The following is a 27108-nucleotide window of genomic DNA, read 5'->3' on the forward strand; positions in this document are numbered from 1 at the left end:
TATATATATAAATATAAATTAATATAATAATTAATATATATATCATATATATATAAATATAATGTAATATGTTATATATATATATATATATATATATAATATATATATATATATATTTATATATATATATAATTAAAATATATATTTATTATATATAATATATATATATATATATATAGTTATATATATATAACTTTCCAGTTGTCTACATGTGTGTGTGGTGTGTGGAGTTTTATCTTTTATGCACACGTGACTTTTTTTTCTCACATACTTCAAGCCATAAATATCAAATATCAAATTCACAATACCTTAGGAGCTTGCATCCAAAGGGAATTATATGATAAATGCATTTAGCCGTAACTCAAACATATTCTATGTAGGTTTGATACACAGGAAAGAGTTCCTGTAGCTACCATCTGTATCAAACTCAAAATGAACAGTTTTAATTGCTGACGGGGGCAGGCGTTTATTATATAAAGCTTCACCTCTTGCTACCTTACATGATATGAATCACCAAATGGCTGGGAATGGAGATCTTCAGCCCCATACCAAGTATTTGTATGCAAACACTAAACGCAGGACAGACAGGATGATGCATATTGGTGATTTAAATGTGGCACAGAGATACAATTCATGATAGCTCTTTTGGTTCGAAGAGAAAACAATGTTTTGGTACAAAATGAAAGGTAAAATTAGTTTAGACAGGAGTGGAAGGGAGGGACACTACTTAACTGAATAACGGGCAGGAACGTGAAACACTAGCAGAAGATGGAAAACACTGATAATGAACAAATGGGTAAAAATATGTTCAATAAAGGGTTGTGAGGGCAATTCAGAACATGAGAGGAAAAAAGGAATGCGACAGTGAATTTGTACTATACGCCTGGAGTGGAAAAGTATAAGAAGGGTGATTTTTGGGAGTGCGCCAGTCTGTGTTTTACAAGGTTTGGAGAACATGAAATGCTGGTTGTGCTAAGTGCTCTAATTGCAGTGGTAGACAACCAAGAAAAAGCTGGCACTGTGGATAGGGACCTACAGGTTTGGAATTCCTAGTTGCTACGCAAGACAAATATATTGTGGAATTGTTTGTTGGAAACACGCGGTTTCAGAAGAAAAATGTTTACAAATCCTCATGGGAAAGAGAAAATGGCGGGGAACAATTATTTAGATAACCGACTGGTAAAGAATAAACACAAAAGCAAATTGATGATGGTAACTGGAAGAAGAGGATCATCTGGATGAATCATTATTTGGTTCATCCAAGGTTAAAATGTATAAATTTCTTATTGTAATTTGTATAAATTTCTTATTGTAATTAAGAAAAGTTAGTTCGCATAAAAAAAGATGCCAAGCATGTAAGGATCGAGAAAATAGATGAAAAATAGGCTAAAACCAAAAACGAAAATTGGAAGAATGTATTTGGGAGTGAAATTCTATCATGTGGCCACAGAGTTAGCAGGGAGTAGTAAACAAAAATACTGACTGGTGAAATGGAAAATGAGAAGTTTAGCAAAGAAGAAAAAGAAAAAAAAAGGTTTGAGGTTCTATTGAAAGACGAAAGGGTCGGGTACTGCAGGAATACAGAGGCATATATAAACTGGAGAGAGAGAGAGAGAGAGAGAGAGAGAGAATACAGTAAAATGTTCTAGAAAGAAGTAGTAATTGTAAAAAGAAAGATTATATTTGTCAAATTGAGGTCTGAATTAGGCATACAAACAAGGATGCAGGCTAAAGAGACTGCTGTCATGGGCCAACAGAAAGAAAATTTTGAGCAATTGTTGAAAGTGAGAGACAGCTGGAATAAGCAAGGCTGGTAGGAGGATGCTTGTGGCAGTTATTGCTGGGTATGTAAATAGGTTAATTACGAAGTTAAAGAATGAAAAATAAAACAATATAGTAAGTTGATGGGATTACAAGTGAAAGTCTATTGTAGATACTGTACTGTATAACGGTGAAAGTAAGACTGAAAGGATGGACCAAGTAGAGAGATATTGTATGTCTGGAAGAGAGGTAAGTTCTGCATAAGTGGTAGGGTTAAATTTTGGTCATAAGAGACGATACCACAGAAGACGACAGGAATGATGAGCTACCAAACAATGGCATACGAGCAAATACCGAAGATGTAACATAGAGATTGGAATGGGTAGAAAAGATCACACAATGGATGAAGCCAGATACAGAAAGAACAAGATCCTCTCCATGAAACCCTACAACACAAAGAAACTAAGGAGAAAACAAGTGAAGTTAATGAAATAATGAGACTAATACACACCACAAATATCACAGAAGCAAAAAACCTGGCATATGCAAGAACAAGACCCGTAGTAGGACTCATGGGGATACAGACACCAACACCACCATCACAACCAACCCAACAGGAACCAAACAGCAACTGCCTTGGAAAAGACGTCTGGAAAAAACAAATCATGGTGATGAGATCTGACATGAGTAAACTTAAGGAAATGACAGAAAAGAGGTAATGATGCAAGAAAATAAAGGAGGAACTGAACAAGAAATACAAAGTATGTACAGGAGAAGGGAATAAATAACACAATAGAAGATATGAAACAGAGGTTTAAAGCCAAAGCACACAAGATGCAATGGTACATGAACAAGAATAAAGGATACCAACAGAAGAACAAAACAGGAAATTCCTGATGCCAAACCAAGTAACAGACTCTGGGAAAACATATGGGGCAACCCGGTGTCACACAACAAACATGGAGCATGGCTCCAGGAAATCAAGGCAGAAGAAATGAGGAGAATAAAACAAAGATTCACCGATATCACGACAGACACAGAAAATGTCCAACTGGAAAGCCCAAGATCCCAGTGAAGTCCATGGATAGTGGCTCAAAAACTTCAAGCCCTAAGAATAGCAGAAAACTCCAGCATTATATCACAAACCACCACGCGTCCAAACAGATGACCACAGGAAGAACATTCTTACTACAGAAAGACAAGAACAAGGGAAATATAGCAAGTAACTACAGGCCTATCACCTGCCTACCGATAATGTGGAAGTTGTTAAGAGGTATCATTAGTAAAAGACAATACAGCTAGGATACAAACACCATCCCACACCAACAGAAAGGCTGCAGAAGGAAGCGTAGGGGTACAAAAGACCAGCTCCTAATAGACAAAATGGTAATGAAGAAAAGTAAGAGGAGGAGAACCAACTTAAGCATGACATGGATAGATTACAAGAAAGCCTTAGACATGATACCAGCACGTGGGGCTGATAGAAAGCCTGAATATATATGAAGCAAAGAAAAATGCCATCAGCTTCCTAAAAAGTATAATGCACCACTGGAATACAGTACGTATTTACAAGCTCTGGGATAAGACTAGCAGAGGTTAAATTCGAAAGAGGGATCTTTCAAGGCAACTCACTGTCCTCACTACATTTTGCAGTAGCCATGATTCCCTTGACAAAAGTACTACTGCAGAAGATGGATGCTGGGTACCAACTCGAGAAAGGAGACAACAGAATTTACCATCTGATGTTCATGGACGACATCAAACAGTACAGTAAGAACACCAAGGACATAGATATCCTAATCCAGACTGAATGAATTGTATCTGTGGACATCAGGATGGAGTTTGAAATAGAAAAATGCACCTTGCTCAACATACAAAAAGGCAAAGTGACAAGGACTGAGGGGATAAAGCATAACATCAAACACAGGTGTGAGACGACACAAAGCTGGTGGATAATAGAGGGGGAGGATAAAAAACACCATGAGATGAAGGACATGAACAGTAAAGGATATATGCAGAGACTTGAAGTGATATTCAAGTCAAAACTCAATGCTGGAAACATGACAAAAGCCATAAACACATGGGCAGTACCAGTAATTAGATATAGCACAGGAGTAGTGGAGTGGACAACGGCTGAACTCTGCAGCATAGACCAGAAAACTATTAAACACATGACAATACACAAAGCACTACACCCAAGAGCAAAAACAGAAAGACTATACATAATATGAAAGTAAGGTGGGAGAGGTCTACTAAGCGTAGAGGACTGCGTCTACATCGAGAACAGAGCACTGGGGCTATATCTGAGAACCAGAGTGCATGAGAAGAAGGGCTGATAAAAGTAGATGAAAACCAAGAAATATACAGACAGGAGAATGAAAAACAGAACCGAGGAATGGCACAGCAAACCAATGCATGGACAATACAAGAGATAGGCTAAACAAGTGGCCAGCAATGGCTACAGAGGGGAAAACTCAAGAAAGAAACTGAAGGAATGCTAACAGCAGCACAAGATCAGGCCCTAAGAACTGGATATGTCCAAAGAACAGTAGATGGTAATAACATCCCGCCCGTATGCAGGAAGCACAATATGAAAGACAAGACCATAAACCACATAGCAAGTGAATGTCTGGCGCTTGTACAGAGCCAGAGCAAAATGAGGCATAATTTAGTAGCAAAAGCCCTCCACTGGAGCTTGTGCAAGACACACCAGCTAGCTTGCAGTATGTAATAAGTGGTACAAACACCAATCTGAGCGAGTGATATAAAATGATCAGGTAAAGATCCTCTGGGATTATGGTATCAGAACAGATAGGGTGATACATGCCAATAGACCAGACATTACATTGATTGACAAAATAAAAAAGAGAGTATCACTCACTGATGTTACTACACCATGGGACACCACAGCAGATGAGAAAGAAAGAAAAAGTTGATAAGTGTCAAGACTTGAAAATATAAATACATATGAAGGATATGGGATATGCTAGTGAAAACGGTACCCACAATCATAGGAGCACTAGGCATGATCCCAAGATCTCTGAAAAAGAAACCGGAAAAACTACATGCCAAAGTAGCTCCAGGATTCATGCAGAAGAGTGTGCTATCAGAAACACTGTGCATAGTGAGAAAAGTGACGGATTGACTCCTAAGGAGGCTGGATGCAACCTGGAACCCCACACTATAAAAACCACCGAGTCAAATAGGATGACCAAGATAAAAAAAAAAAAAAAAAATATGTAATGACGAGACCATAAACCACATAGCAAGCAAATGCCTGGTGCTTGCACAGAACCAGTACAAAAAGAATGGTTCAGTTGCAAAAGCCCTCCACTGGAGCTTGTGCAAGAAACACCAGCTAGCTTGCAGTCATAAGTGGTACAAGCATCAACCTGAGGGAGTGATAGAAAATGACCAGGCAAAGATCCTCTGGGACTATGGTATCAGAACAGCTAGGGTGATACATGCCAATAGCTCAAACTTGACACTGATTTACAAAATCAAGACGAAAGTCTCTTTCATTGATGTCACAGTACTATGGGACACCAGAGTAAATGAGAAAAAATTAATAAATATCAAGACCTGAAAATAGAAATAAAAAGGATGTGGGATATGCCACTGGACCCATAATCATAGGCATACTAGGCACAATCCAAAGATCCCTGAAAAAGAACCTGGAAAAACTAGATGCTGAAGTAGCTCCAGGACTCATGAAGAAGTGTGTGCTATTAGAAACAGTGCACAGAGTGAGAAAAGTGATGGACTCCTAAGGAGGAAGGATGTAACCTGGAACCCCACGCTATAAAAATTACACAGTTAAATAGGATGACTGAGAGAGAGAGAGAGAAAAAAAAATAATAATAATATTACTATTGGTGAAGAAATTGACAATGGTGTAAATGTAAATGTGAGAGCTTTTGGGAACCTGCTCAAGCAGGTTCTCGAAAGCTCTCATTTTGTATATACATATTTAATATAAATTAACATTTACACCACTGTGGATTCCTTCACCATTTTAGTAACTCATGCTATTATAAGATTTTTATGAATAACACTGTCGTTATCAAATCTGTAACTGCATCTTTTAGTGTAGTTTGAAAGAAAGACACAAACTTTGTAAACTGTTTTAATGGACTTCATTCATCAATATGAATTAAATAAGAGACTGAACATGGTACATTACTGCATATGAAAAACATTACCATAAGCACTTATAGTTACACAGTGGTAGACTGAGTTTCACTTAAACATCACAAAAAATATAATAAAAGTGAAAACAGTACATATCAATACACAGCATTAAAAACCAAATCCAACATATCTTCTAGAGTTAAAAAAATGGCAAAGCAATAAGATCGTATGTATCTATTAAATTTGCAGCATATCAGTACACCTCCATCATAGACTACAGTTAAAGATTACATTCAGCGAGTTCCTCGCCATCTGTAAATGTGAACTGAACAGAACTGCAAATGTGCAAAAAAACTTAATGAAAGCACAGTACATATATTAATAGTATTTACAAATGAGAAAAGTTAACAGTTAATCCAAATGACTGTAGATGCTAGCACAAATCTATATACGTATATGTAAACTAATGTAAACATTACCTGGTAATTGTTTTTCCTGAAATTCGGGCATGATAATAGAAAATTTACAAATGAAAATATTAGAATCATGCTTTACATGCTCAGGTTTTCTCCTGAGAATTTACAAGCTCAGTGAGGAATCCTTATGTTATATATGTATGTCAAGTTTACATACTCTCTCATCGCATTACACCTTATGAAAAACTGAGAAATACCTGCGTTTGCATCTCTTTCATCTGTAGACAGGAACATAAGTGCATAAAGTACTAAACATGGAGGAACACTGGTAAATGTACTAGGTTTTGACATAGGTAAACCTGTTTCTGGTAGCTGCTCTGAGTCCTAAAAGGAGTTAACCTTATGGTTCTACCTGGGGCTCCATAAGAAAGACCAGCCAGTACATATTAAGAATTTCCTCATAGCTGGTCTTGGCCAAATGGTGCCTGTTGACACAGTGTAGTATAAATGAACTCAAGGTGGGAAGGTGCATTTTTCTCCCTACAGTAATTACTGGGTATTTCCAATTGACCTTTCTAAGACAGATGTGGCAACAATGCATTGTTCAATCATTTTCATCACTATTCACCAGGTTCATGAAAGAAAAACACCCACCACAAAATCCTACCTTTTCATAAGGAAATGTGGAAGGTTTAAGGACTCACAGCAGCTACCAAAAATAGGTTTTTCTTATTTAAAAACCTGCTTTTTGGCTGGTAGCCACTGTTCACTCTCATTCATTCTCAAAGGAGCATGAAAACGACAGGTAATGAAATGCTACCTTCTGAGTGAGGAATCCCAATGACCTGATTGAAAATCAGTTCATGGTAAAACCACATGAGTTGACTACCAATCTTTTGGGATTCTCATTTGAGAATGATAATGAAAAAGGATGGGAGAGACGAGAAGCAGTGCTTTCAAGTGGTATGCCATTGGCTGGGGAAGGAATCTATTCATTACACGTATGGCATTAGACTTACCTAATTATGTCAGGGTTGGAAACAGTATTATTGATCTTTCCCAGTAGTGTCACAGAAGTACCATAGCATCAAGCAGGTCTCTTATTTTTTGCTGAGGAGCCTATGTTTCTGGGACTTATCATACCATCCACTGACACAAAGTTTAGATGATTTAATTAAATCTCATGGCAATAGTGTTTGAGGTATACTGTTGCTAATGACCACCGTGTCAACTTGGAGACAACTTTTAAGAAAGCATTTCAAAAGAAACCCAGCAATGTGATCACCCTCCTTAAATCATGTGACTTAGGAAGTGTGAGACTGCCTTTTTAATAAAGGATGCTTGACATAATTCTAAGTGTGAGACTGCCTTTTTAATAAAGGATGCTTGAGATAATTCTAAGTATATACATCCAAGAATAGTGGATTGTTGGTGATAGGATGTAGGAAGGCCATCTGGGACGTTAGCTGTGACAGCTAAGTAAACCAGGAGTGACTGAACTGAGCATAGTCAAATACTAAGTTCCCAAAGAAGAGGGGATTTCTTCTTCAAAGAATTCTCATGCTTGGCCAAGAATGAAGGGCCAGGGTACAAGAGCAAGTGATAGCTAGATGTGAGGGTGATGAAGTGATATCCGTCTGAGATTGGGCCAATAGAATGAGTAGACAGCAAAAGTCAAAGAACCTTAGTCAGGGACAAAGTAATGGGGGCCCACACCAGACCCTGCCTTTGCAAGGTGAATGATCAAAGAAAGGAGCTAAAAGCTTCTGTATTTGAATCATTGCCAAACCCACCGCGCAAGGTCTCAAACAGAACAACCTTGTGTGTCATAACTGGTAGTACCAAGGTGCTTATCCTCAAACAGGTAGATAAAAAAAATTTAAAATGGTCTCCATTGAAATTTCGACTAAACTCTCAGTGTGCAGGAAATCAGCCACACTTTTCATATGGACCAGAATTGTCGGAAAAAAAGACGTCCATAGTTTCTGCACCAGGTACCTAGCAATGTTAGATGAAATCATTTCATGGCAAAATAGATTTACAAAATCCACTAGTGAAGGTTGGCTCAGAAAGGAGAATTGGTAGACTACTTCCCCTCCAAATGTCTAGGATAGAATAATGGACGGTAATGGGATTGATTGCCCATTGTTACAGCAGAAAAAACCAATAAGTGTTGAGCCAATTTCAGGCCACTAGGTAGGTATTGTCAATGAAAGTCAGCAGTTTGAGTAAAACTTTTGAAATATAGGACACTGGCAGAAAGAGGTAGCTCCAGTCTTGTAATACATCTCTTGCTATTGCCTGAATGCCCAAATTTGGAAGCAAATGTACTGAAAGTTGATGGTTCTCTTGTGTAGCAAACAGGTCTAATTCAGATGTGGAAGCAGGTTGGCAATTACTTGAAAAGAGAGTTTGTCCAATATTTCATTCAGGTGAAGCTGCCGTACACCTCAACAGGGAGCCTGCTGTTGTACCAAGCAAGCCTGTGAGAGGGTTTGCTAACCAGTGGCACTTCTTTGTCTGAGCCATCTTTAGGATGAGCAGCATGACTGCAAAGAGGGCTGAGAAGGAGCCAAACCTCTAGTTAAAAATCATTGCCGTCATGTGTCAAGGACCAATAAAATGTGCATTTGCTCTGGAGGCTTTAATTATCTGAAAGAAAGGATAATCCTCTCAAGTGGCCTTTCACAACTGCCAAGGAGGTACCCATTATAAGCTGCCTGCATGACCAGGGGAGTCGGCATAACCTGTTTGGCAGAAGCACCTTTCCAAGTCCACATTCTTGATTTGCCATTTGAGGATTCTTGTTAAACTCCCTCTCTTCTGAGTTCCTGGACAACTATTGTTGCCAATTCCCTGATCATTCTCAGGGATATGAATTTTCGTAATAAAATTTTTAATAGTTCAAACACCAAATACTATACCCTGTATATCTTAAATTAAAATGCTTATAACTGCCTATGTTAATACTAGTTCACTGCCCATTTTAATAATTCAAACATACCTTAAACTAATAGTATCCTATGTATCCTAAACTGTTATCCTAAAATGCTCTAACATCATTTCAAAGTCATCTTACAACATTGCCCTTAAAAATGTTCTCACACATGGCTTACAGCTATGTGTGAGAACAAAAGTTACCCCTAAGAGAGAGAGAGAGAGAGACTTTGTCCAGGTGCTACCCTTAACACGGTCAATATGTCAAGATGATTGACACTTAAGACCTACATCCCTACCCCTTAGTGGGAGACTTTGTAACAGCAAAAGATTGGTTAAAAGGAAACAAATGTGCTCAAATCTTACCTACTTTACTAAACATTTTCTCCTTAATGAATTTATATTTTGCTGTGTTTAGATAAATATTAATATTTATTTAAAAATAAGCTAATCATTTTTTTTATCATTACAAATGCATTTAATCGCAAAAATAACATGAAATACAGCAATTAGTGAATATTGCTCTATGAAAAAATCCGCGAATTAGTGAATTTTTCGCAATATATTTGGATATAAGTTCCACAGAAAAATCCATGATTAATAGCTTAAGCCCTGAATGCTGCACCATAATATAGTGGGGGTAAACTGTATAAGCTATCTTTAGCAGTAGGTAAGATTCACCCCCAATAATATATGTCTCTTCCTATCGGGAAACCTAGGATGAGGCAAAATGGAGCAGTGATAGGGGAATTCCAATACATGATGTCCTTCAGATCAACAGAGATAGTCTAGGCTCCAAGTGGAATGAGCAAAAACATACCTGGGCAACAGTTGTCATCCATACCTTGGGGTACACAATGTGTCTGTTCAGTTTTGACAGGCTGAGAATCACTGTTCTGAGGAGTCCTTCTGGGGATGCTGAGGAGACATGCTTATTGATGAATGAATACCTTTTTCTCTATGGCTCCATTTAGGTGAGCCTTTTGTGCATTTATGCTTCACAGTGTATTTTCTTGATCATGCTATTTCTATGTTTTATTTTTGTACTGGTGACTTTTCACCATTATTGCACTGTTGTACTTAAATTAAGATAATTTACAAAAAATTCTGTGACATATGTAACAACAATCAGAAATGCATTTGTTAAAGACAAAAAGTTTTGAGGCTTGATTTCTCTGTTATCTGATAGCCTTCTGCTTGTTTATAGTTAAATTATAAAGCAATCATCAAACTTTTTTATGTGCAATAACAAGCGTAATCGTAGTACTATAAATACATACCAATATCATTTTAAAGGAATATATATTTCCTTGTTGCAAAAATTTATCTATTCCTAACTAAGTTCAATGCTCCATTCTCAATGTATAGTTTAGTTTTTCATTTTTAAAATACTAAAAGTTATCACTAAGCTCATATCTGGTAAGACAGAAAAGAGCATTTTACTGTTTTACCATAGATGGAATTTGACCTCCATGAATCTGAATTGGTTTATCAGACTGCAGGCTCCAGAATTTTCACTTTCTCCAAGGGTAAATCACCCTAGCTCACAAGGTCTTGATGTCAGCAGAGAGTATTGATAGATAAACCTCAGCACTGCTTATCCCCTTGCTTATCACACCTTCTCCTGCATGGTCGACTCAACGATTGCTAGCTTTTTCCTAACTCAATAATAGAAGTTCTTATCCATGGAAGAAAATGTCAGAGGTTGATGTATCCTGTAGGGAAAGCCTTACATAATTGTATGAAGCTGAATGCAATTAAAAAAAAAAAAAAAAAAAGTGAGATTCATTTACCAGGTAACTTTTTCCATTTTTATTAATCACCAACTTGAATAACCTGTGATTTTCTATTAATCGCCAACTTGAATAACCTGTGATTTTCTAATCTTCTTGCCACAAACTTTACCAAAATCCCTAGTCAGAACTAGCCAAGAAATTAGCCACAAATGTAAAGGAATTACCATGACAAACCTTTGTGCTTTGTCCTCCAGACCTTTCACTACTCCTACTACAAGTAACTGTCCTTTGCCTTCCTCTGCTTCAGCTAGCAGGTCAAGACAGTTAGGAGGGCGTATACTCCCTCTGAGAAGTAACACTTTAATTCCGACAGTCGGATGCCTTCTAGAGACAATGAAAACCCTTCTAACCAAGGTGAGGACAGCTCCCCACCTTCCCCTACCCTCTTCCACCACTACTTGGTTCTGGAAATCCTGGAATTTGTGCCAGAAGGCTGGCAGAGATGTAAGTAGTTAATGTGTTGCAAACAGGGTATGAACTACTAGTTCTGGAGATGTCCTATTCTCATGTCATTCCTGGTGGACTCTGGAAAGTTCCATGGTGATACAGAAGGGTCTAAAGCAAGATGTCAATGATCAAGAAGCAGCTAATTGAAAAGGTGAAGAAAGGATCACCTGGTAAAAATTAAGTGGTTAGACAGGAAGTGCTAAATCAACTTCCTGGAGCTGAAGGCAATGTTTCTGGCCTTTCATGAATTTACTGAATTTATGAAAGGAAAAGTTATGGGAGTTATGGAAGCCAATGCCACCACAGTGGCCTATCTTAGGAACTACAGAAGTGCAAAATCTAAGTCACTGTGTCACAGCTGCATAGTTCTTAGAATTGTCAGAAGCAATCACAGTTGTGCTCATTCCAATGTTCATGCCAAGGCAGAATGTTGTTGCACATAGTCTCAGTAGAAGGGAGCAGATTCTGCCTTTGGAATGGTTGCTGGATCTGGAAATTTGCAGGAAAGTTCTTTGGCAGCTGTGGGACATGACCAAAATAAATACTTAAGTCTCTTTGCAACAAGCCTGAACCATAAAATCCAAGAATATTGCTTTGCTCAACTCAATCCAACAGCATGAAACCTTGAAGCATTGCTTCACAAATGGGATGGAATCGACACATATGCCTTTTCTCCTACTGGTTTTGTAAGTCCTTATGAAGCTCAGAACCTCAGGGTACTTCAAGATGACCCTCATGGCACCAGCAGGATTAGAAACCAAACCACCTGCATCACCCTAGGTCTCTTCTGTCATGGAAGTTCCTGAGGCAATCACACTGCCACAGACTCCAAGCAGTGTAGTATTGATTGAAGTCTAATGAATTACTATAGCTTAGGACTGTACATACCTACCATGAATTTAGTACTAACCTACTTAAAAGAAACATAAATAACACTAAAACATTGTTTTAAACAGAGAAGCCTACCAGAAAATCTTTATGGGCCACCACAGACACAGCATATTATTCTAATTCATTCACAAAAGTAATTATGGAAGTGAGGATGTATGTCAACCAACTATTCTCTCAGCTTTCCCACATGGTACGTTAACGACCATGGACAATTAAGTGCTCATGCTAATGAGAATGAAATGCAGCTACTTTTCTCTATATCTGTCTAAACTGAACAGATATTCTGTAATTAAGGAGAAATCCATGCCTTGTAATCAATGTTCTTGAAGTTTAAAGTAGGCTGTCTATATGTGATAGAGTCTAAGACTGCAAGAAACAGTTACATATCTGGATATGAGGAGTTCCAAAGAGAAGGCTACTCGACTCCTTTTTCCTTTGGAAATCAGATGCACTTAAAACAGTTGCTTACAATGTGAAAATAAAGAGTGAGATAGCAGGAGGAATACATGGTCTTCCTGTGTCATTTAATCATACACTTTGCTAAGGACATTTCATTGTGGAAAAATAAACCATCATACACTGCATGAAAAACAGTGAAAACCAAATGTTTGGATACATAAAGAAACAACAGTAAAATCTAGAACCAACTTGCTTGTATACATAATCAATGTTACAATACGTTAGTGAAGATACTGAATAAACCACTAAAATTTTAATTCTTGGAATGAGATAAGAAAACAACAGTAGTAATGATATGAAGTGCTGACACACTGAATGAATACTGAAATCACTCTTAGCTACAAACGTTCACAAAATGTAGACAGCAATGCAAGCATAGTAAACAAATATACAGCTATGGTTAAATACATAGGATATATGTTTTACAAGCAATGAACAATACAGTACCATTTTTGTAAGCTATGTTGTTGAAAGTTATCTAAGATTTTGAAGCAGTAGCAAATCAAAGGAGCCAAGCCTATACATTCAGTCAGAATTCACATTCTGTGACAAGACTGTCAAGAAAAAATCAATGCAACCAAGGCCTTTCCCCTTAATTTGGACTGGTCTACATTTCTTGTGGATGGCAGATCAAGCACATGTGAAACACCCTGCTTTGCATAATGTAGACACACTCATCCACAACTGCAGTACTCATTCGTTAGGGTGCCTTCATCATTGATGACTCAAAGAACTGTATACAAGAAAATATCTTGTTCACAGAAATCATGTAAACAGTTTAAAACAAACATACCAAATCACAAAAAAAGCCTCATGAATAAAAGCAGAAACATGGTCAATATATTTTAGCTATATTTAGTTAAAAATATGAGCCACATGGCATTAAATGTTATAATAAAGAACTGAAAACACAACCAAAAATGCATTCTTGTGGCCAAAAGCCAAAAATGCAACGGACGGATGTAAGACTACGTAGCATAATGAAATGAAGCCCAATAGTCATAAAATATCTAAAATAACTAAATAAATTCAATACCGATTTCAGTAAACATTAAAGTCAAGCCTCTTGCAATTTGAAAATTCCTGGACATAGTTTAACAAACTTTTTGATTAAATTAAACTCACAAAAATACTTTTACAATCCATTTTTTAACATGAAATAACAAATGAAAATATCAACTATGATTTGCTATACAATATAAATAAAACTTTGCTCAAATGTAAATGACAGGTATTGTAGGCAATTCTTGCTTAACCTTTGTAATTGACAACCTGGCCAAGTACTTTAAAATCCACTGTACTGTATATACATACTATGCTGTAGAGTCATTACTCTGCCTTTCCTAAAGGCCTGTTCACATGGTAGAGCTTTGCTCGATGAACTCTGTTTGATGTGATGTCAGAAGCAGAGAAACAGTGGGTAAGGTTCTGACTTTTCCTGCTTCTGACGTCATATTGAGCAAAGTTCAACGGGCAAAGCTCGACCATGTGGACAGGGCTTTAGAATAAACGTATTTATAGAAATTCTCAGTTATTTTCTTAATCATCTTGTTTTGCATGTACTACAGGGAATACACCTATTGCATGGGTAATTAAAGAGAAAGGGTAGAGAAAGGGTAAGGTTTTCTACTACTCAAAACTGCATCATTGATACTATAAAAACCTTTATAATAGTATTGTATTTTCACAGGAAAGGAGAAATTAGCAAATGTTTGTTTATTTTTCTACTTCATTATAGCCTTTTAATTTTGCATTTCAGGTCTTGATAAAAGCAGACATAACGCAAAATTTTGTGTTAATCCCTCTTACTTATTTCCCTCTAAACTTTAATAAATTTATAGACATGAAAACACTAAAAAAAAAATTCAAAACATGATAAGCACCACTCATAACTACACTCTGCCAACACAAAGAAGAATCTAGCATTCAGTAAAAATAAAAAAAAAAATGGCAGAATGAAAACTTTAGCATTGCTATATTCTGCCTATTATAAATTTTTCCACTTAAGGTATCAATACTGATCATCAGTAATCCCCGCAAAAATTCTCAGCCCCCAAAAAGTGTATTTAAAGAAAAAAAAAATAGGAGAATCAATTTCACTTTTAACTCCACATAAGGAAAATCTGGTATAATATTAGTGATAATAATAAAGACAAACAAGGGAAGAATGTTTTAAATTGAGTACCGGTAAGTCTTGACCATGTTAAAAATTTGGGATGCATCATCTTCTAAGATGGTATGGATATTTGCTGGATATGCATCTGCAGTTTTAAAATAGCCATCGCCTCATCTTAGATCATGTCAGAATATCTCACCCTGTAATCATAGGCAAGTCACCAGGCTTATATAACCTGGTTTCTGAATCTTCAAGAAAGATGAGTCCTCTGAAGGCGAGTAAGCTAAGAGAGTGGTGGGGTCCACTAAGCATTTGTAATCTTTATCAGTGGTACTAGTCATCACAGGAGTGAAACACTGAAATCATGTCAGTGCAATCCAACAAAACTTGATTCTTCACTCATGCTGATGGTGACACACCTTAAATTAGCACTTATGCAACCTTTTCTGGCCAACATGAATCACAGGTCCATTGACCAATCCTTATACTACAGTGGATCCCCCTTATTAGCATTCTCAGGATTTGTGGACTCACGCATTCGTGAATTTCTCTCTGGAACATATTCCCCCATTATTCACAGAAAATTCGCCTATTCACGAAATATTTCTATAAAAAATATCTGCATATTCCTGTTTTTTTATCACTTTCATCATAAAATGCATTTTTTTGTGATAAAACTATTTAAATAACCAGGTATAAAAGTTTTTAGTGGTTTTTTCTTGAGTTTCAACGAACAAAATTGGCAGTTTTCAGCATTTTTATTGGGGTTCCAACTATTCGTGGGTTCTAACTATCCGCGGGGGATCTGGTACGCATCCCCCGTGAATACGAGGATACCACTGTATATTGAATATGTCTGCTGAGGCAAGCACTGATGACTTCTACAGGTAGGACACAAGAGGTGAGAATCCTTTTCAAAGTAGGACACGAATGAGTTACAGTTCTTCCAAATCATGCCCTGACATAAAGTTTATTAGCATGAGAAAAATTTATGAATTCTCAAAAAAAATAATAATAATAAATAAAAACACACACACACGATGACTAGCAAAAAAAAATCACAAAAAATCGCAAAAAAATAAAGCTACAAATCCAGAAATGGAAATTATGAAACAGTGCCATTCACATACAACTACTATCCGACTTACAACCTGCTCGACATACGACCACTCGTACTTACAACCTTACTTCAGACAGTTGACCATTGAGTTACTTGGCACTGCGCCATCTCATGAGAACTCTCATCACTCAGGCATGAGAACTTTCATCACTCAGGCAGCATCAGTTTGAGTTACCCTGCCCTATCTGCAGCATCATTTGGTATTAACTGTACTGTAGACTGAATTGCAAACCAATTTACGTAAGAATCGACTTCTGACATGCATGCAAGAACCTAACCCCATTGTAACTCAGTGCCTGATTGTACGTAATATATACTATTACATAAATGATTAAAATGTATTAGTAGAAGTACATTATGGTAGAAAGATTGAAATAATGATTGTACATTACATTACAGTACTAAGTAGGCACTTATATAGCAAAGATTTGATAGTATACCCTACCCAGTATGTTGGCCACTTTCTAAGGTTCGACTTACATCCATTCTGACTTACAACCAGTGGGTTGGAACCAAACTTGGTTGTAAGTAGGATAGTACCTGTATATGCAGAAAAATGAAGGCAACTGAAAAGGGTTAATTAACCCAAATAGGATAATAGACACATGCTAAGGAGAAAATCCCCTGCCCAAGTAAAAAAATATAGCAAAATAAATTAGCACCCAAAAACACTGAAAAATGGGATACATAAGTAATGCCAAGGTCACATAAAGCACCTCTCCCCCCTAGGTTAAAAACACTACTGAATAAAGTAAATAATGGAAACCAATGAAAATCATCCCAAAACAATGAAAAAGCAAACAGAATGAAATAAAGGATAAAAAATGAAGGCCTGTCAATATAAGCCGAATGAAACCTCAATCTTGGAAGTGACACAAAAGTTCGCTCCAGGCAGCTGAATGTAAGAATAACTGATAGCTGAGGCATCAGAAGAGGACTGGGTATCTGCAGCAAGGGAGTTTGGATCCTAATCAGTACAAGTTGGCACAACTGAGGTCAACTGCACAGAGGAAGGGCCATAAATGATCACTGTGGTTGTAATGAACAAATGGGAATCAGACAAGAGATTGTGCTCCAAAGTACATGCCAATAGCTTGAACTACCAATCTTTAGCCTGTGAAAAGAGATCAGGTTCATTTAAGATTTCCTGAGTTATAGGTGAATGTTCTATTCAAACATGTTAGCCCAAATTCCAGCAGGAGATGCGTACCAGACAACCCTTCCAGTGAATACCTAAAATCTGCAAATACTGCCTATTTGGTTAGTTCAAACAGAAGAAAAGCCCTCTAAAACTGTTTATACAGTGGATCCCTCGTATTCGTGTTCTCCGGATTCGCGGGACTAACACATTCACGAATTTCTCTCTGGAACATTTCCCCGCATTATTCATGGAAAATTAGCTTATTTGCGGTACTTTTCTATGAGAAATATCCACAAATTCTTTTTTTTATCATAAAATACACTTTTTGTCATAAAACTATTAAAAAACCAGGACAGGCAAATAATAACGATGATATTCTCCTTTTAAAGTACAGCACAATTCTTTGTTTTTATGTTACCATGAGCATTATTAACCCATAATGGATGGGCATCATCATATGAGTATCTATACAGTATGCAACAGGTTATGAGCGATGGATGGGCTAACTCATATGAGTACTATTAATATTACATGCCATACAATTTGGATGAATTTAGCAGGATAGATGTTCATATAACTTCAAAGAGCCATAAATATACCCTGGGATTGTTCTTTGAGGTCTACATTAATATATCTGATGGTAGCAGTTGTAAAACTTTATAAAAATATATAAAAGCTTTCAAACCCTTCCCTGGGTTTATCTTCAGTTCAAATGAGTAAAATTAACATAAAAGGCACCAAGATAAACTCAAGACAAAGATGTTAAGAATGGGTGCCCCAGGCAGTCAGATCTCCAATGGATATGGTGATGAAGAAAGTGGTCAACTGGCCCATCTAGGTAATTTCCTTTCCTCTGTAGTTATTTCTAGCTGCTATCCTGCTAGATCTCCATACGGGCTGATGTGAAGTTGCAAGAACATAATACCCCATCAGGAGGAGTCAAAGTTGCAATGGGTACAGACTCTCACATGTTATCCAGTACATAGGAAGGGAGAGGAGAGGCAGGGCCAGCATCAGGTGAGGGAAAAGCAGAGCTTGTACTAAAATTAAAATCTCTAACGACTTAAGTATGTAAAAACTAACAATGGAGCCCTCATTAATGAAAGACTTATTACCTTTGAAGGGCTCCCAAGTTGATGGCATACACAGGTTGCTTGTTAGAGATTTTAATCTTAGGACAGGCTCTGTTTTTCCCTCACCTGATTCTGCCTCTGCCTCTCCTTTCCTTCCCAGGTGCTGGATAGCACACAGGAGTCTGTAACCATTGCATCATTCAACTTCTCTTTATGAGGTATTACTTGCAACATCACGTCAGCCCATGATACAGCAGGATAGAAGCCAGAAATAACAACAGAGAGAAAATTACCTAGCTGGGTCAGTTGACCACTTTCTTCATCACTGTGTCCATTGGAGATCTGACTGGCTGGGGGCAGCCACTCTTGGTGTCTTTGTCTTGAGTTTACCTTGATGCATTTTATGTTAAATTTACTCATTTGAACTGAAGATGAACCCAGGGAAGAGTTTGAAAGCTTTTATATACTAGCTATATAGTTTTAAAACTGCTACCTCAGATACCTATTTATTTGTAGACCTCAAACAACATTACTTGTGCCCTCATAACTGAGATTTCTACCCATATACCCAGGGACTGCTGTTGGTTTTAGTTTTTATATTTTATGATAGTATGTCAGTTATAATTGTAACTTTGCAAATAACTATTAGAAAAACATGTATACCTCACAAAAAGTTACTGCATCTCCCATCATGGTAAATCTCGTAAATATTTTACAATATACATACTAGTACGTACTCAGAATTTGTTACTGATTTTTAGTTCATATCTGTTATGATATTGTGTGAGCTGTAATTATAATTTTACAAAATAAAATTAATAAAAAAAATGTATGACTTGGTAAAATTTATGAGTGTCTTGGAAAAGAGGACCTGCACTGGGTTTTAAATATTCAATTTCAACTTCCCACAGATGATACACAAAAATATTTTGCAATGTACATAATTTTCTGAACAGAAATAAAAAAAATTGGGTGATTAGAAATAAAAATAAAACATTTTAATAAATGAAACTTTTCCCAAGTCTTTCGTGAAAAAGAAAAAATTATCTTCTCAAGTACCTTTTTTTTTCTATGAGCTGAAATGACTTTCACTGGTAATAAGAGATTCTCTCTCATTTACCTTTCTAAAAAAATCTAAGCTACCTTTCTATGAAATCCTTCTTTCAAGGATCTAATGTTTATTCAATTGTATTTACATTTCTCATCCACACCGTATGTTCTCACAAAATACTCTTAGCATAGTAAGCATCTTCTCCAAAATATTTTCATAATATGTAATATTAAGTTTCATATGTACACACCAAGAAATTACTTAGTTATAGTTTCTAACTCACTCAGCAGCCTTTTATTTAGAAAATTGCAGTAGCACATTGTTTAGTGTACGTAACAAGCCCAGCCCGCTACTGGGAATACTGGAAACGACTTATCAGAAAACCTCATTCTTCTTGTGCCCTTATGTCCATCTGAGGTGCATAGGGTGGGCTCTGATTCTGGAATTACTTGGCAAGTACATATACTATATGAAACTTAATTCTATTAGGAAAGTATTTTCATACAAGTAACTTACCAAGTAATTACAAAGCTGAATCCCACATTAAACAGGGGTGGGAAATATTGACATATTCTGCGCCACAACATTAAGGCATGGTAATGACTTTGAAATAGGAAAAGTTTTTAGCATTGAAACAATGCATGTTGTTTCCTTACTTGATAAGAGAGCTACTGCAGGTGAATATGTACTGCCTCTGGTTGTTGCTCATCTTAACCTGCAGTGGCATGGTGGTTGATCCATGGGTCGCCTCTAAAGTGGGAGCTTTGCAGCGAAAGATGGGCCTGATCACTGGCAAAGCACTCACAAGTACCTTTGCCCTGGGTGCAGTACCAATATAAACACAATCAGACAATGTGGTCACCTACAACGATAAAAAACCACAACCCATCCACTGAAAATGGTGGGTACTCCAGGTACATTGTGCCCCTAGGTTCCCCAAAACTCAACACCTTACTTCAAGGCGGAGAGTTAGTAGGAGAAAAAGAGAGCTTCCTATGCTGCCTCCCCCCATACCATGCCAGCTCTAGTAATGGCCCCAAGGTAATTCAATTTACAAACACTTTTTCAACATCTTTTAAATAGTGGGACATGAAGATCAATTTGCACTTCCAGTAGGTCAACTGCAGAATGGAAATGAAGGACATATTGTGCCTGAAAGCGAATGAGGTGGCATCAGCTTGGACGTCTAGAACTTTCACTTTGAAAGTAGGCAAAATGTCCTCCTGAATCCCAGAATGCACCTCAGAAATCAAGTCCCTCAAGAAGAATGACAATGAGTTCTTAGTAAAAGGGCGAGAAGGGTTCTTAACAGAATACCAGATGTTGGATGGTCCTCTGATCTTTTCGGTCCTGCTCAGGGCAAAGAACTTTCTTTTTCCTCTGGGCCAAGGATTTCCAGTAATTTTTTAATGTTGAAGGAACAGGGCTAGGGCTTGGACGGGTCCTCGTTCTTGGCTAAGAAACCTAGGGTAAAGGAGCACATTGTGTGTCATTGGGCAAATCCCACCCTCTTATCAATGGCCTGAATCTCACCGACATGTTTGGCAGTAGCCAAAGCCACAAGGTAGAGAGTCTTACAAGTGAAGTCCCTTAGAGAAGTGAAATGGAGGGGTTCAAAAAGAGGGATCTGTTAGCCACTTTAACACTATGTCTAGGTTCCAAGAGACCAGATCGACCCTCTTCTGCTTGAAAGTTTCAAATAACTTAATGAGGTTGCTAAGATCTGGGTTAGACGGTGGATCCAGACTTCTATCTGGATTAGACAACAGATCCAGACTTCTATGCTTAAACACAGAGCAAAGCATTGCTTGATACCCCTTAATGGTGGAAGACGACAAACCCCTAGAGGTCCTTAGATAAAATAGGAAATTCTCAATTTGAGTTAAAAGGTGTCTCAGAAGAAGAGACACTATCTGAGACACCATCTTCAGAAAACTGCCCACTTATCCTGGTACATGTGGCTAGAAGACTGATGTCTGCATCTTGCAATAGTCTCTACAGCTCCTCTTGAAAAAATCTTCACTCTGACAAGCTTCCAGACAGTCTGAAGCCTATCAAGGCAAGAGTGGACAACACTTGGTGGTATCTTTTGAAGGGAGGTTGTTTGAGTAGACACGGTTTTTGGGGAGGGAGCCTTGGTAAGTCCATCAAGAACCATAAAAGGTCTGAGAACCACCCTTTTAGGGACCAGAACAGGGCTATGAGGGTCATCATAATGTTGTGATGAGATCGGAATTTGTTCAGCACTTCCCTGAACATACTGAAGGAGGGAAAGGCATAAAGATCCAGGTTGGACCAATTTTAAAGCATGGCATCTGGTGCCCATGCCTGGGGGGTCCAAGGCTGGAGAATAGATGAGAGGAAGGCATTGGTTCCTTGAGGTGACAAACAGGTCCAAAGTCCGCCTGCCCCATAACTTCCAAAAATCCACACAAACCAAGGGATCCAAGGTCCACTGTTAAAAGGACCTGCTTCCGACAGCTCAGCTCGTCTGCCAAAAAATTGAGTTTTCCTTGAATAAATTGAGTGACCAGTATCACTCAGTTTTGATCTGCCCAAAGGAGAAAGTTCTTTGCTGCCTGGCATGGCATCTGGTGCCTTGCAGTACCATAGAGAGGCTGAAGCAAAGACCCCAAAACTGGAAGACTTTGCCATGGAAGGTGAACCTGAGATACTTTCCAGATGGATGAGGATATAAAATTATGTCCTGCATATCCAAGGTTATGGTGAATGGATGAAATGACTGATTGGTTAATTTCCATTTTGACCTAAGAGATTGAGGGTGTTTACGTCGAGGACTGATCTCCAACCCCCTGATGATTTGGGGGCCATAAACACAGTTGTAGAAGTGCTCTGTGTTGATGTCCTTGACTTCTTCCATGGCTCTCTTTAAAAGGAGAGAAGAGACCTCCAAAAGGGACGAGTGTTTCTCCAAGCCTCTTGAGTAGGCCATCAATACGTAGGGAGAAGTGACTAAAGAGGGGCTCGTCATGATGGCCTTAACTGCATAAGACAGGACTCATAGCCAGTCCAAGGGGAAGTCTCCTACTAAGTTATTGCAATCTTCAATCTTCTTGGCTAGGACTCCCACCATCCAGTCCCAGAAAATTAAAAACTTCAAACACCTTAATGAGGTCCTTGACAAGGCGGTCAGGCTTTGCCAACAAAAACATAATTTTCGCAGATGACAATGCAGAGCATTGGGAAGCGTCTATGAGGCTGGAGAAGTCCCAAACGACTCCCAAAGAAGAAGCTTCCCCCATGGAGTAAGAAAGATATCTCCTGTGGACTAAGTGTGCGGGAGGAAAGGCGAAGGAAGCATTGCCTTCCTCTCTCTTGGCAGAGAGCCAATCCTCAATCCCCTTGAATGCCTTTTTTTAAGACAAGGAAAGCACCATTTTAGGGAGCCTAGATCTGTCATCCAGATTGCTCCTCACCAGCAAGGTTGAGGCATGCGTGACTGGGGCAGCTGGTGCAAAAATAGTAGGAAAGTTCACTAGCAAATAATGAAAGAGAGCTGCATAGGTTGAAGAAGGGGGGCAGACTCTTGATCAAATCTTTCTTTCCTGAGGAGACCAGCAACAGGGACTAATCATGAAGAGTCTTGGAAGTGAGCATGGCTTTCTTTAGCAAGTTCATAATCTCCGCTAACTGCTGTTTAATGGGGGCCTATGGGAGGAGACCTGCAGTCAGAAGCGCTTGGCACTTGGGAGCAGGACACTGGTACTGAAGAGTTGATGCTGGGTGCTCAGGAGCTGGCACCAGGCACCTTCGTTACCGTAGCAAAAAACTAGATGAGCTTGAATCAGACGTAATAATAACAAAAACTAGAAAAACTGATCCTGGAAACTATCAAAGCTTCAAGGCTACTCAAAACAAGCAATAATACTTTACCGAATCCAGTTACACAACCAAAAACCAAATAACAAAAGCTGCTGCAAACATCTAATGTTTACTCGAGAGCTGGAACAGAATGAGGTTTTCTGCTAAGTTGTTTCCAGTATATACTCTTGTTAGTGGGCAGGGTTTGTCACCTATACTAGCCAATCAAAGTGCTACCACGAATTTTTAAATATCAGGCTGCTGCACAAGTTATAAACTATGTATAGCTATGTATAATTATGTACTTGGTAAATTACTTATATGAAAACAAAATTTCTTTTCAGAACAAATACTAGTCCCCTTGTTAAAATCTATGTCCCTTCCATTTAATGCATTATTTTCACAAAGGATATGAGGAAAAATATGTAGTTTTAAGAAGTATGTACACATGCATAGTACATATGTGTTACAATTCTTAGTAGTACAGTACAGGCAGTCCCCGGTAATCAGCAGGGGTTGTGTTTTGACTGCTTGATGATAGGCAAAAATCGCCAATAACCGAAAATTGGTGCAGATAACTGGTTAATGGTGCATCAGTTAGGTATGTATCAGCACCAATACTCTATTATCGGTGCTGATAACTGGAAATCAACTCATTTCAGCAATTTTTGGCAGTAGACAAGCCCCATAAAACCAGATTGCCAATAACCAGGGACTGCCTGTAATCATATAGTATCTGTTTACATATTGCACTATTCTCTGTTAACCTACTTACAATCTATTGAAAAGGTATAAGAAGACCAATCTTCTGTTTCATAAAACTTTCATCAACTTATCCCTTTCAAAGTGACTAATTTACTGTGAATGTTAACTTTAATGTACTGCAATAACTTTATAGTTATCATAATAGGGGTATATTCAAGTAAATCAGTTTTGTTTATATCAGATGTGACAATAATCTTCACAATAATCAGTTCCTTAAATTATAGTAAAATGGCAAATGATTTGATAACACTGTCAATCTCTTGGAAGTTAATTTCTATACCTCTAAAAAAAGTCAAGATATGTCATTATGAGTAATGCCATGTTATAAATGTAAAATACAATTTCTTCTGTAAATCACTAAACAGGAGAAAACAAAAGTGATACATTGCTGTAACGAATGTATCAGCCAATATATTTCGCATGCAGAGAATTTGTTGGTTAAACAGTACTGTACTACTATTCTAAAGTAAGTAGAATTTGTAACAAGATTAAATCTACTATTATAATCCACAAGCTGATATAACACGATTTTATTATTACAGAAAACCACATGCAGATACTGTAGATGTCAATCTAAGGGAACTATCTTTAATCTCTCTTCGTTTATGTCACTACATTTAATATAATTAATTACACTGCATAACATCAAAACTAGTACAAACGAACAAATTAAATTACGATAACCAGGGAGGGAGGGATGTAAACATCTTTTATAATAAGTACTGTATCTTATAAAAGGTTAAAACTTAATTACTATTTAAGTAACGTATATAACTGAAAGTAATTTTATGAAAATGGTAATTTAATAATTCTGTCTTCATCTTACTAATGAGATCACTCATGGAAATATCTTTGTGTTATGGACATAATTTTTAAAAATTACAATCTTATTCTACTGACAGGTCATTTTGCAATATGGATAGATAGAATATTTGACTGTATGTGAGATGTAAAACATTCTATTAATAAGGGAATGCATCATATCTGTTTATATCATATAGTAAACAACCTACACCCCATCACTATTTTCACCTATCTAACAAACTATCAATAGCTGGAGGATAAGTTGAGTAAAACTGGAGAGAATTGTACATTAAGATAAGAAATGTCTAACATTTCAACTTACGGTAATAACAAGAGAAAAGTCTATGCTTTATACCATGTGACAGAGTATTTAGTTCACAAAGGAATAAAACTACTGCACTGCACTATCCCTGCAAATTGTATTTTAGTTTGCAAATTGCAAACTAAAATACAATAGTTACTATCCCTGCAAATTGCAAACTAAAATACTACATTAGTTTATACTGCACAGTATATCAGAAATCATATTTTCCTTAATGCATTTGTTAAAGAGAACCAGAATTTCTGGTAATCACTGACTCATACTGTATTTGAATCAAACCTTTCAGTTATTTGGCAAAGGTGGTTTCTCCATCAACGGGGCAGCCTCACCAAATCTAAGTGAGTCACGGGGCATGTTCAAATCAGAATAAGCAGGAGCATTCACTTGACCTGGAATATTGCCATTCTGAGCATTCTGTATGCAGTCATTTGGTGTATACTCAGGTGGTGGTGAAAGGTCAACACTCTGCATTGCTGCACACCCGGGAAACCCTATGCCAGTGGGATTGTAGGCCGGGTTACATGCAGATGTGAAGCTGGGGTAAGGAGGAGGAGGATCATCTTTGGGTCCAGTTGGTAATACCACCATCATTTCATTTGGTGAACGTGAAACTGCTACAACCGTTACACCAAGGTCTCTTCTTTCTGCTTCCTTTAGCTGTTAAATTAAGTATGGAATGTTAGAAATAAAAAAAAAATTAAAAGGCACTGAGATAACAAAACACCATTCAGATTTTGTCAGATTTTCAGGGTTTTTCTATGTTTTTTAGACCAATAAGCTAAAAGATAATACTGTATGTATTTCAAATCATTAAAGACTTGATAGAATACACTTTAAACAATGAGCTATACACTTTCAAGCACATGCTGTACCAAATCATATTCTATTGACCTTTAACCTTTCAATTTAAGAATTTTATTTGTTAACTGAGCAATGAAAGAAACTTAGCTCAAAAATTATAAATTTCATGACAAAATTATTTATTTGGATATTCACCTACTATATTCAAGTTAGCTTATATGTACTTGTACCTTCATCCCATTAGGTGTGATCAGCATACAAAATTTCAAAAAATGACATTTTCATAATAAAACTAAGTTTCATATAATTACATAGCTATTGTATCTATTCATGTGGCAGCCTTTTAAGAGTTCACGATAGCAATTCTACTGGTATTGTGTAGGTGACAGGCCCCACCCGCTATTAGAGCACTAAGAAAATGACGTGGCAGGTAAGTTCAATTTTGTTTGTGCCCTTATATCCATGAGAGGGGAGAAGGGAGGGCTCCGATTCTGTAATTACTTAGTAAGTTACTCATATGAAAATGTTAGTTTTATATATGTAACTTAGCAAGTACTAATTAGGTACAAGGCTGCATCCCAAATTGAATGGAGGTGGGATACAAGACATATTCTACCCCAAACATTTTGTTATGGTAACGACTTTGAAACAGAAAAAATCTGCCAACACTGAAACAAAGCTTGTTGCTTCCATACCTGGTAAGAGTGCTACTGCAAGTGAATGCTGCCTCTGGTTGGTGTTCATCTTAACCTGTAGTGGCGTGGTGGTTGAGCCACGGGTCACCTCTGCTCAAGTGGAAACTCTGCAGCGGAGGCTAGGCCTGATGGCTAGCAAAGCATACAAAAGTGCCCTTGACCTGGGCGTAGTACCAAATTTAAATACAACCAGACAACACTGTCACCTACTCCGAAAACATCACAACCCCCATCCAAAAAGACTGGTGGGTACTCCAGGTACATTGTACCTCAGGCTTCACAAATCATTAACTCAGAAACCCTATACCAAGATGAAATGATAGTACAGGCAGTCCCCTATACCAAGATGAAATGATAGTACAGGCAGTCCCTGGTTATCGGAGGACTCAGTTATTAGCGATCCAGTTTTATGGGGCTTGTCTAGCACCATAAAATCTGTGATTTATGGTGCCATAATGGGCTGAGTTTTGGTTACTGATAATAGTTATGGCACCATAACATATCTAACAAGAGGCGTGGCGCCATAAGCACCTTAAATTGCAGAGTTTCGGTTAACCCTC

At 37.6% G+C, this 27108-nt stretch overlaps 1 protein-coding gene across 3 annotated transcripts in view; it reads right to left on the reverse strand.

Moving 5' to 3' along the window:
* Window positions 1–5873: 5873 nt before the first annotated feature.
* Window positions 5874–27108, reverse strand: part of LOC135221740 (uncharacterized) — a 201473-nt gene continuing 180238 nt past the window's right edge. For all 3 annotated transcript variants that reach the window (XM_064259547.1, XM_064259545.1, XM_064259546.1), the window contains one exon: window positions 5874–25709. In XM_064259547.1, coding sequence (XP_064115617.1) covers window positions 25335–25709 — 375 coding nt within the window. In that variant the 3' untranslated portion in view covers window positions 5874–25334. The remainder of the gene's footprint in view (window positions 25710–27108) is intronic.

This window comes from Macrobrachium nipponense, chromosome 3 (genome assembly GCF_015104395.2).
Source record: "Macrobrachium nipponense isolate FS-2020 chromosome 3, ASM1510439v2, whole genome shotgun sequence".
NCBI lineage: Eukaryota > Metazoa > Arthropoda > Malacostraca > Decapoda > Palaemonidae > Macrobrachium > Macrobrachium nipponense.